We start from the raw sequence: 12,409 nt of genomic DNA, 5'->3' as shown, positions 1-12,409 counted from the left end.
GATGCAAATTTGTTGGTGAAGTAATACACCAAATTCCTGCACCAAATTTGCACCTCCTGGCATAAGACCGCACAAAAACAGCTTCTAAACATTTGTTTCTTTTTAATTTTTGGACCAAGGGATGTAAATTTGGTGATTACACCATATTCCGGCACCCAATCTACACCTCCTGGTAAAAATAACCGCAGCATAAAAATTGCGTCAAAGCACCGTGTTTTTTTGCCAGGAGGTGTAGATTGAATGCAGGAATATGGTGTAAAAATATCAGCATCAAATTTGCATCCCTTGGCCCCCTAAAATAAAAAACATTAAAAAATTCTGCCAGCAGGTGGAAATTTGGTGCTTAAAGCTGGTGCAGACTATTTCAGCACCAAATGTGCACTTCCTGGCAAAAAAAACGCGGCAAACATCGCGGAAAAATAACCGCAGCATAAAAATTGTGTCAAAACACCGCGGGTTTTTTTGCCAGGAGGTGTAGATTGAATGCAGGAATGTGATTATAAAAATTTCAGCACAAAATCTGCATCTCTTGGCCAAAAAAACTGCGATTTTTCTGCTAGGAGATGCAGGTCTGTGAACTCGGTGACCTCCACCTGAGGTCAGTTTACCTGCGATCACAGATGAAGGACCGTGGGAACCTCCAACTGTGACCGCAGATGACCTGAGTGACGTCACCGCTCAATGCGCAGCTCATTCATTCTCTGGAGCTCACAGAGAGCGGTCGGTCGTGCCGCTCTCTGTGATATTCAGATGTAGCAGAGCTGAAGCGGCGTGGGACGTCGTGTGGATTACGTCGGAGCTGCAGGGTGTGTTTGAGCTTAATAAAGTGGCGATGGAGGGGATGTTTGTACTTTATTCCAAATAAAGGATTTTTCTGTATGTCTGTGTTTTTACTGTCATTTACAGGTTTGTGTGATGCAGGTATCTGATAGACGCCTGTGCCATCACAAACCTACGGTTTAGTAGCAGCTGTGTGCTGTTATTAACCCATGCTATTACCCTGACTGGCACCGCATCACGCCTTCGGGAAGAGCCGGTATCGTACCGGTATTGTCACATCTAATAGATGCGGCAATACCGGGCGGCTGCGGGCTGGAATACCAGCCCACAGCCAGTGTTATCATGGCTGGGGATGAAAATTAGGGGGAACCACACGTCGTTTTTTTGGTTTTTCAGTCAGCTGACACTCGGGGTGGGGGCACGTCTAGCTGCAACCAATTACACGCGCAGGTGGGCGGGTAAAACAATGAATATTGAATTGTCGGCTCCGGAAGGTAACAGCCATGACAGCGCCTCGGTGAGTATGCTGCGCTCCCTCCTACCACCCTATCCCGTCCACAAACATTTTTAATCTCCGGAGTCCGGTCCCCATTGACTTGTATGGGCACAGGATTCCGGAGCAGATCGGACTTATTTTTAAGTCTGTCAATGATCCGCCGGCCCGGATTATTGGCTGTTCGATCAACTCTACTAGTGAGTGAACAGAAGCTGCCTGAAGAATATTCAGGTCACTTTCTGTGTAACTGCTGCAGTGATGCCTTGATGTACAGCACAATATGTAAGGTACATGATTGCTCTGGCGGCCAGTGCTGCGAAAGCAGAAGGGAATTAATCAGGTGAGAAAACATGTGATTTAAAAAACTTAGTATTTTTAATTACACAATAATTGGACTTTTAATCTGTTACTGACATGGGACAAAGTCATACGTCAAACAGCAGGTACAGATACATGGGGGGCCTCATGACCCAAGACCTCTCCATACCTAGCAAGTGCCAGCTGTGTTCCCATCCCTCATCTGCCTCTAGGAGTGGCCACAGTTGGCACCGATAGTAGTTATATAACCAATTACATGCTGCCATCAATCTCCTGCCGGGAATTAAATAACTCCATTGCCTTTAACCCCCCCTCCCTCGAGAATGCAGGGTGCAAGACAGGTTATTGCTATCTTTATACTCCTATGAACCTCAGCCTGTGGCTGGTCTTCATAGGAGATTTTTGCTATTCACTGCAACACATAGGTGTTGTACAAGCAATCAAAATAATCCACTAGAAGGACTAAAAATATAAATGAAGGTTAATATAAAAAAAGTTTGAAAAAAAATATTAACGTAAACAAAAATCCCCTTCCTTTTTCGAATTTAAAAGAAAATTAAAAACTTAAACATTTTGGTATTACTGCATATGAAAAAGTCCAATTTGTGAAATTTAAAATTTCAAAAATGTAAACAGTGCTTCTTTGTTTGATGGCTTGTGACTATCCGTCTTCCTCTTGATTTACATTCCAGAGGTTTTAATGGGGTTCAGGTCTGGAGATTGGACTGCCCATGACAGGGTTTTGATGTGGTGGTCCTTCATCCACACATTGACCTAGTTGTGTGGCATAGCGCATTGTCCTGCTGGAAAAACCAGTCCTCAGAGTTGGGGAACACTGCCTCAGCAGAAGGAAGCAACTGTTTTCCCAGGATAACCTTGTATGCGGCTTGATTGATACGCAAAGTTTAATCTGCCGGATTCAGTTTGGCCTCTGTTCACCGGTGTCCTTCTTTTCAAAGGTGAACAAAACTGTTGATGATCGCAGCTTGTTTTTTGCGAGACAAGATGATGTTTTCGGCTGTACCATATTTATCGGTACATGACTTTTTGATCGCGTTTCACTTCACTTTATCAGCTATATGAGGAAAAGACATATAGTTTTTGCAACGTGGGTTTTTTTTCAAGTGGTCACTGAAGGAGTTAACCAGGGTGATTGCTTTATAGATCGGGTTGTTACGGACGCGGGAATACGAAATGTGTACTTTTTTGGTTTGGGGTTTATTTAGTGGAATTTTTATTTTTTTTTTTACTTGTTTTTAAATAGTTTTACTAACTTTTAATACTTTTTTTTGTTTTTTTACTTAGTCCCTTTATGGGACACAAACTGTCATTGATCTGATCACTAATATAATCCCCTGTAGTGCTCGATCACAGCACTGATACGATGCCTCACACAGCATGCGACCGGCCATTAAACAGAAACTAAGAAAAAAAAAAAAAAACATCATTTAGAGAAAGTTATGGCTTTGAAAATGTTGAGATGAAGCATGGTCTTTCACTAAACTAGTACACATCCTTAAAGGTTGTCTGAAAATCTTAAGTCCACTTTAAGAATTAATGATAAAACTTCTTCTTGGCTATGAAGAAAAATAAAAAATGGCAGTAGATGAAATTAATTCAGACTCCTCCCAACCAAATGTTATTCACAAATTAGATTTCCCTCAGTATTCCAGTAACAGATTTATCTTTTCACTTTTCTTTTAGAGCAAATCTGTAATTAATTTATTTTCATCAAGACCGTTGTGTATTCTGTTAGGCTATGTGCGCACAGTGCGTTTTTCGCGGCATTTTTGCGCGGTTTTCGGGTGCGGTTTTGGCCTCAAAACTGCAGGACTTTGCTTCCCCAGCAAAGTCTGAGTTTTTATTTTTGCTGTCCGCACACATCTGGTTTTTTTACCTGCGTTTTTGAGTTAAAAAAAAAATGGACATGTCAGTTCTTTCCTGCGTTTTTCTGCGTTTTCCCCCCATGCAATGCATTGGAAAACGCAGCAAAACGCAGAGATCAAAAACGCAGCCAAAAACGCACCAAATCGCGGCAAAAACGCATGCGTTTTTTGATGCGTTTTTTCGGCGCAGGTGCTTTTTTTGTGCGTTTTTAGCAGCCAAAAACGCACAAAAACGCAGCGTCAAAAAGACGCAGTGTGCGAACCTAGCCTTAAAGTTATATCCTATGATTTCATGACCACCTATAGATGATAAATGTCTAGGCAGTCCCAATTCTATTGTGGAGTGACTGTCTAGTGACTCATACAAGGCAGTTCTAATTTATTATCATGTCTACGATCCCTGTAAACACCAGATAAACAAGCACTGTGTATACAGATTAGGTAAGGGGTGCTTCACACATAGCGAGATCGCTACCGAAATCGCTGCTACGGCACGGTTTTGGTGACGCAACAGTGACCTCATTAGCGATCTCGCTGTGTGTGACACTGAGCAGCGATCTTGCCCCTGCTGCGAGATCGCTGCTCGTTACACACAGCCCTGGTTCATTTTCTTCAAAGCCGCTCTCCCGCTGTGACACACAGATCGCTGTGTGTGACAGCGAGAGAGCGACGAAATTAAGCGAGCAGGGAGCAGGAGCCGGCATCTGGCAGCTGTGGTAAGCTGTAACCAGGGTAAACATAGGGTAACCAAGGTGGTTACCCAATATTTGCCTTAGTTACCAGCCTCCGCAGCTCTCACGCTGCCTGTGCTGCCGGCTCCGGCTCTCTGCACATGTAGCTGCAGTACACATCGGGTTAATTAACCCGATGTGTACTGTAGCTAGGAGAGCAAGGAGCCAGCGCTAAGCAGTGTGCGCGGCTCCCTGCTCTCGCAGTTATGATCGCTGCTTTGGCTGCTGTGTTTGACAGCTAAGCAGCGATCATAACAGCGACTTACAAGGTCGCTGTTACGTCACAGAAAATGGTGACGTAACAGTGACCTTGTCGCTTAGTGTGAACCAGCCCTAACACTGACTGTGCTTCCTCCTCCAGACCCAGAGTTCATGTGATCTTTGGATTTAAGGTACCGTCACACATAACGAGATCGCTAGCGAGATCGCAGCTGAGTCACGGTTTCTGTGACGCAGTAGCGATCCCGTTAGCGATCTTGTTATGTGTGACACCTACCAGCGATCAGGCCCCTGCTGTGAGATCTCTAGTCGTTGCAGAATGGTCCAGGCCATTTTCTTCAAAGGCGATGTCCTGCTGGGCAGGACACATCGCTGTGTTTGACGCTGTGTGACAGGGTCACAGTGACTGCTGAGATCGTTATACAGGTCGCTACTGCGACCTGTTTTGTTCCTGCATCGCTGGTAAGATCTGACTGTGTGACATCTCACCTGCGACCTCCCAGCAACTTACCTGCGATCGCTATCAGGTCGCATCGTTTTCGGGATCGTTGGTAAGTCGTTGTGTGTGACTGGGCCCTTAGAGAGAGCTCATGAGCTACTGGATCCCAGGAATCCCAGTCAGCTCTGCTATGGAGAGAAGTTAAAAAGATTTGGTAACTGGGGCTTTTATGCCTTCCCCATTTAGAGACAACCAGCTATAAAACAAATGTCTTAATGTGTTCACATGCCCCACAAAGGTCTTATAATATGATGTTGGGGGCAATGTGTGCAAAATAAACATAAATAAAGCAAGATAAATAAAAACTAAAAACAAACCTCCAGTCTGAGTCTGTGTCTCTATCCCTATATCTTTGAAAATAAATATTATGTTGAATATATAAACATAATTTATACAGAAAGGGGTACAGCATGCTAATGTTTTTTAGCAGTCCTTTGTAGTTGTAGAAAAAAAAAATAGCTGAAAAATTACACGTTTTGTTTTTTTTCTTTAGATTTTCGCCGATATATGCAAAAAAGGTCAATAAAAAAACGAAAAAAAAAGCACCATGTTTTGTGAAAAAATAGACAAATTATTTAATGCCTGGACAAGAGGTTTTTTTTTTAAACCTGAAACTGTACCTTGTCAGGAATGTGGAGGGGGGAGGGGGGGTGATGCAGTCAAGAGCTGGTTAAACATGACTGCATTTCTTTCAGTCACTGAAGACACCGGTGCAACTGAATCCCAGCAGCTCAATGAAACCGAAATGACGTATGTGGATAGTCTCCAACAATCACCCGTGAAGGTCTTTGTTCCAGCTGAAGATGTAATGCCACATAGGAAGGATGGATCGTGTGATGATGATCATAGTGTGGATGATGGACCGTTTGATAATCCTGCAAAAACAGAGATGCCAAAGAAACACAGTCACAGTAAACACTCCCACCATTCACATGGCCATTGCCACTCAGGAAAAGACATGAAGGACACAGGGATTGCCAGTATAGCTTGGATGGTGATAATGGGAGATGGAATGCATAATTTTAGTGATGGACTGGCCATAGGTAAGAGCTGATTCTGTTTCTTTTTTAGATGTGTTAGGCACTTAAAACCTATTTCAAGAGCATTTGAGGAAGGACTGTTAAGTGCGTGATATAATCTTGGTAAAGAGAAGTAACCTGTGTGTTCACACCATGAATATGAAGCCTGCCTGTGTAGTACATTACTGAAACCGGTTATCCTTTCTCACATTACCAATACAAGGAGCATGGCAGTATGTCAGAACCACAGGATACAGAACTTCAAATTAGTGGCGGACGTGTTACAGTGTAATCTACACATAACGATAGTAATAATACTATACTCCTGGGAAATCATCTTCAGACCTGTGTAATAGAACTTTGCATCTTCATTTAGTTCTTTTTTTCCTTCATCATTTCTTATCTTTGCTTTTAGGTGCTGCCTTCAGTTCTGGCTTGACAGGTGGAATTAGCACATCAGTAGCAGTTTTCTGCCACGAGCTTCCTCATGAATTAGGTATATTAACTCTTGTTAAATGAGACGTCTTGTGTCTTATAGGCAATGAGATGTTAATATCGTTGCCCAGTCTGCACTGTGCACTACGTGTCCTCATGTCGATTGCGTCATGTTGAAGATAAGTGACCTATCATGTATTTCTGATCTTTTATAGGGGACTTTGCTGTGCTTCTGAAAGCCGGGATGACTGTAAAGCAAGCAATTGTGTACAATCTTCTGTCTGCAATGATGGCCTACGTAGGCATGTTGATAGGTACAGCAGTCGGACAGTATGCAAACGATATCACTTTGTGGATTTTTGCCATTACAGCTGGCATGTTTTTATATGTGGCACTTGTTGATATGGTAAGGGACAATAATTCTATTTATATGTACATTTGGGTGTTGTCCCAGTTCCTTATGGCATCTGATGCACAACTTCTTGATTCCTGGGATAAGAATCGTCACATGCACATGCCCCTATTGGTAGCCTGCAGTGGTCTGTGTGCGGATAACTGGGTCAGAAGAAAGGATTTGAAGTTAGGGCAGATAAATTAATACAAAGTTAAGGTAAAAACATTAGGTCCCCAACAGACTCTAAGTATGTGTGGCATTTAAAGGTGGCCATGCTTTATGGGCTCGATCACTTCATAATGCTCTGGATATGATAATGTTTCTATGTGCTGCTTAATATTTGCACGTTGCCTTTGTGGGAAAATCTAATTCCTAAATACAGCTGCTCCAAGCATATATCAGTTTCTCCAATCTTTGAATGGAAATTTATAACTTCTGTTAATTTGACCATCCTTTTCCGAGTGATTAAGCTAAAATGAAACATTTAGGGCATGATCATTCTGGATTGTGGATTTTGACAAAAATGGTGATGTGTATTTGTGGCAAAATCTTGGAATTTTGCTCTGGATTTTAACCACACTGTAAGGCTATTTTCATACAGGGTGTTTTTGCCCCATTTTTTTGCATGTGTTGTGTTTTGGGTTTTTTTTCTCATTGGTTTGATGCAAATTAATGCTAATAAAATACTGCCTTTTTACTGTACCTGCAAAGCCTATGAGATTCCAGAAATAAATATATATGAAAATATAAATTTTTCAGAGCAGCACCGAGAGATTATAGTCGGGTGCAATAATCCTTCACAAACAGTATCCTACTGTCAATTCAATATATTAAAAAAAATCAGAAGGCAGCACTCCATTTTTCTTTCAGGTTTGTCTTTCTTTAATGGCCCATAACACAGGACGTTTCGGTCAGGAACGGACCTTTCTCCAACAGAACACGGTGTGAGAAAGGTCAGTTCCTGACCGAAACGTCCTGTGTTATGGGCCATTAAAGACAAACTTGAAAGAGAAATGGAGTTCTGCCTTCTGATTTTGTGTGTGTGTGTGTGTGTGTGTGTGTGTGTGTGTGTGTGTGTGATTTTTACTGACTGACATGTCAGCCTGCTTGGTTTTTGCTCCATTTTTGAATGAAGCAGCGTGTCAATACTTTCAGTGGTTTTTCCGTGGATTTTCACCCATACAAACCAATGAGGTAATGCAAAACCGCCAGAAAAACTGTTCCAAACGCCCTATGTGAACATAGCCTAAAGCGTGAATTTAGAGACAGAACCTGTGGTGTTAATGTGCATCATGGATTTAAAGGGTTGTTCTTAATTTGTCTCTAAAAAAGCTTAAAACTCTTCAATTTCCTTAATTCCTGGTATCTAACAGGGTGGCCACTACTTCTTAATTGTCACGTCTGGTGATCTGATCTGTAGTATTAGCTAAATGTTACAGCAGAATTTGTGCTTAACTTTATAGTTCTAGTATACCTGCTTTTCTGCTGTTTACACTCATTGTATTTATATACATATAGAGAAGTATGGACATAGCAGGGTATTTGAACAAGCACACAGCTCCAGGTAGTGAGATCATTTATTAAGAGACCTCTAAAAGCTGCAGGGCTGGTGATTATTGCAATATTTATAACAGCAGCTAATCAGGACCTTGGAGGGAGGTGAAAATATATAACTGCTGTATAATAATCAATGGACTGAAGAGAGGTGGCTGGAATGTTAGGAGTTAACCCCTCTTTTGGAATGTAACTACTGTGCACTTTTGGCCAAAGGTCTGGGCAGGCACTTGTGGCGGAGCTGAGGTGTACAATAATGGAAGAGAAAAGCTCTCGTTGCAAGCGAATGACAGCAGATAGAAAAAAAACAAGAAAATTGCAAACTTTCTTATTTTTATGTCTATTGAAAGCAATTTAACTTTTTCCTATCCAATAAAATGTCCCATTAAAATCCTATTATAATTGGGGAAAAACGTCAAAACAGAATTTTGCAATATGAATGAATTTTGTTAAATATATCAAAATAAAATATGAAATCAATTTATTCACATGTGAATGATAAAAAAAAAAAAAAAAAAAAAAAGGCAGTGGCCCGACAAAGGAATGTAACGGAATTTTTGGAATGTCCCCCCAGGGGGTCTCAGGATAAGAAAAGGTTAATAACTTGAGAACACCAGAGTGTGGGTTGGTGATAAATGTAAAATTGCTGTGGTCTGGAGTGATTGAAGCAGTAGTTCTCTTGATGGAGAGACACTTATCACCTGTCCTGAGGATAAATAAGCATTTACAGACAGCCATTTTATCCATACCATCGCCGATACTCTTAAGATGTGTAAACCTCATAATAACATAAAGTTGCTCGACCTCTATCAGACATGGTGAATTTTAGTATTTTCGTTGCAGTTATCGTTTTACATTCTTCATTTAAATTGATCTTTTTCTGTTCAATTTTTAGCTCCCAGAAATGCTGCATGGGGATGGTGAGAATGAAGAACATGGCTACTGTCCAGTAGGACAATTCATCCTGCAGAATTTAGGACTTCTACTTGGTTTTGCCATAATGCTGGTCATTGCCCTATATGAAGATAAAATAGTGTTTAACTTTCACTTTTAATGGTACTTTGTGTGGTCCCGGTATAACGTCTGTGTTTGTCTGCTCGCTTTCAGTCATAAAATGATGCAAGCAAATGCTGTAAAAGAAAATCCAAAAATGCATTGTAAAGTGCTTTATCATCACTACAGTCCCACAAAGAATTCGAAGAAATCATCACTGTGATTCGTGTTCTGTGAAACTTGAACTAGCTGCTTCTTACACTGTGTATCTGACTGTTGGTAAATGTTCCTTCTATTTACACAAACAAATGACATTTTCACAAGTCTGCAGTTTAAAAAAAAAAAAAGTTTTTTTATTACTTTTATTTGGTGAATGAGGTGGGATGATGTCCAATGACTTCTCCAGTTTGCTTGTATTTCAATCCTTGTGGTACTAAAACCCTATTAACGTGTTCTGTTCACATTGGGAGATCTCTGGAAACCATTTACTTGAGTACATAGTGTTCCATGTTTACATCCTACCGGTTCTTCAGCTTCAGGTCCTTGTGATTTTACAGGAGCTCAATCATTGTCTTCATGCTGGATATATTTTCAAGTGAAATAAAATAAATGTTTGCAAACAAGTATTGTTTCTAATCCACTACGTAATGTCACTACACAAAGCCCTAATGTTCCATGGAAGTTGTGCCTGTTTGCCAGCACATATGGACTGCAGGATCAGCCCGGCTATTTGTCTCCATGTGTTCTAGTGTATAAAGATGTGCTAATGTAGAATTTTCTAATTTCTTGTTAAAGTACAAATTGGATTTGTTTTTAACCTGCGTACTTTGGTGGTATCCCATCAAGGGGTTTAAAGATCTGTCATCTGTTAATCTAAGCCTTAGAATTTGTTTAGTTTGCTTCCAAAAACATTTTGTAATGGCATATGATAAAATAATAAAAGGAGGTATTGTAGCTCAAGCTCATGCACTCCAGTGGACTCTGCCATGGCAGCGATGACCTCCTGTTCGTCAGTCATTTGATCTCTAGGCCTGTGATTGGATGTAGTTATCTAAGAAATGTACAATGACTTCTCGTTCCAGTGCTGCCAATCAAACACCTTGGGGCTCAGATGACTGCAGAACAGGACACTATCATTTCCTGTCCTGATACAGGCAACAGCATGGTTATCCATGGCCCATCTGATGATATTCCTAGTGTCACCTGCATGCTGCACTTATTCCCACACCTCAGCAGACAAGCGACCATCGTGGTCGTCATCACTTTCTGTACTGGCGGAGACCACTGGAGCAGCCAGTGAGTGTGACCCATCTGATTTCATCACATGCCCTACATTTCCAAACTCTGATGGGGATGTTGGTAAATCTGTAATATCTAACAGGGCAGCGAGACTTTCTGCTCTCTGAGCAAATGAGTTGTCCTATTGTATTATGCCAGATCTGCCAGTCATTCACACATTTAGCTTTGCTGAACATGTGCTTTATGAGGGATTCAGGAGTAACTATTTTTATAGTTTTGTGTATTGTAATAAATGTTATGTCCAGATACCGGCAGCTGTCAATCTTATTGAATCCAGTGAACCTCTGGACCAAGCTGCGATGAGTTGTCAATGCCAAATAGCAATGTGCACCAGGCAAAAGTGCTGCAAAAACATTGCAGTGAGCACAGAAGTGTGCGATTTTACTGTTTTTCTTGATAAATCAGTTGGGTAAGCCCTAATGTAGCCCTCAAGTGGAATTATTAATAAATCAACATAGCCGAAGATTATGGTATCAGCATTGTAAACAGACACTTATCGGCACCTGAAGGATCCCAATTACCCATTTGACTTGTGATGTAGTCCATTGGGTTTTGTCAAGATATGCAACAGTTTGTGGGAATGTGCGATGAAAAGGAAACTCCAAACTATTCTTGTGAACAGAACCCAAGATAAGAGTGAGTTAAAGAAGCTGGAAAATGAACATGATACAAAGCGAATCCCACCATTCTACTTTTATATGGCCATCTCTGCTGCCTTTGCTTTTCATCGGCTAATAAACTGCGTCTCTTGTTCTACATCTATGAAGAAGTGCATAAAGCTGGAATGGGATGTGCTCATCTAAGAAGTGATGAACGTCCCATCATTTGTAGTTTACATAGGACTTGCATTGTCTTTTTCTGTGGTGCTAAATCATTTGTAGGATATGTGTAGGGGCCACATCCAGAACAGCGTCAGCAGGATTTATGTAGCAGATTTGTGGCAGAAATTTCAGCAACTATTTAATTCATCTGGACTGTTTTTGCTGAAAGTAATTTACTTGATTTTTCTGCAACAAATCTGTTGAATGTGAACATAGACTAACAGATCAAGTGCTGGGATTGGTGAAATGTTCCTGATAAATGATGGATCTGGCATGACCGAATTCATTTTATAGTTCACGTGTTTATTTTTTTAGTGCTAAGTTTTCAATAAACAGTTATTGACCTTGCTGAATGTACTTATTTCATGTATTGCCTTCTAGTGTTTTTACTAACCTCATTCCATTAGGTGATGGCGCTGCTAAGTCATATCATTAGGCATATATTTAGATGATTCAGGCCAAGAAAAAAAATGGCCAATTATATTCCCAGATTGTACAGAATTGTGCTGCGCTTTATGCTGTGCAAGGATACTTGAATATTCTGTACTGAGGTGTGGGGAACCTCTGATGTTTTCCTATAAAAGCAAATGCCTTTCATTATTGAATTCTACCTTTTGTCATGGGGACTTCTGAAGAGCAAAGCATACTTATTTTTTCATGTAGCATCCCCCACTGCTTACAATATAGAACAGGCATCAAAGAAATGGCTTCTAGAGCCTGAAGATTGGCCTCTCATATTATGGATAGTGATACTGGAACAGCTATTTAAGTTTACTAATGTGTAAAATGGGTTTAAATGAATGCTGCGGGAAATTCTACCAGTATCTCGTTTTGGATAGATGAAGCAGCTGAAAGCCTCTGCTCCATTTTGTGAGCGGGGTCTACATCTTTGTCTAATGTAAGCACATGATAGGTTATTCTAATGCTGCAAGCATTGACTATTTGTGTCTTTCTATTTCTAGCTC

The 12,409-nt window shown here is 40.8% G+C and overlaps 1 protein-coding gene across 1 annotated transcript in view; it reads left to right on the top strand.

Annotated features, from left to right (window-relative positions):
* Window positions 1–11,791, top strand: part of SLC39A10 (solute carrier family 39 member 10) — a 95,543-nt gene extending 83,752 nt beyond the window's left edge. Inside the window, exons 7-10 of the mRNA XM_075317839.1 lie at window positions 5,625–5,972; window positions 6,364–6,444; window positions 6,599–6,789; window positions 9,227–11,791. Coding sequence (XP_075173954.1) covers window positions 5,625–5,972; window positions 6,364–6,444; window positions 6,599–6,789; window positions 9,227–9,385 — 779 coding nt within the window. The 3' untranslated portion in view covers window positions 9,386–11,791. The remainder of the gene's footprint in view (window positions 1–5,624; window positions 5,973–6,363; window positions 6,445–6,598; window positions 6,790–9,226) is intronic.
* Window positions 11,792–12,409: the final 618 nt, after the last annotated feature.

Source organism: Anomaloglossus baeobatrachus, chromosome 7 (genome assembly GCF_048569485.1).
Source record: "Anomaloglossus baeobatrachus isolate aAnoBae1 chromosome 7, aAnoBae1.hap1, whole genome shotgun sequence".
In the NCBI taxonomy this organism is placed as follows: Eukaryota; Metazoa; Chordata; class Amphibia; order Anura; family Aromobatidae; genus Anomaloglossus; species Anomaloglossus baeobatrachus.
This window is presented reverse-complemented; position numbering and strand designations above follow the sequence as displayed.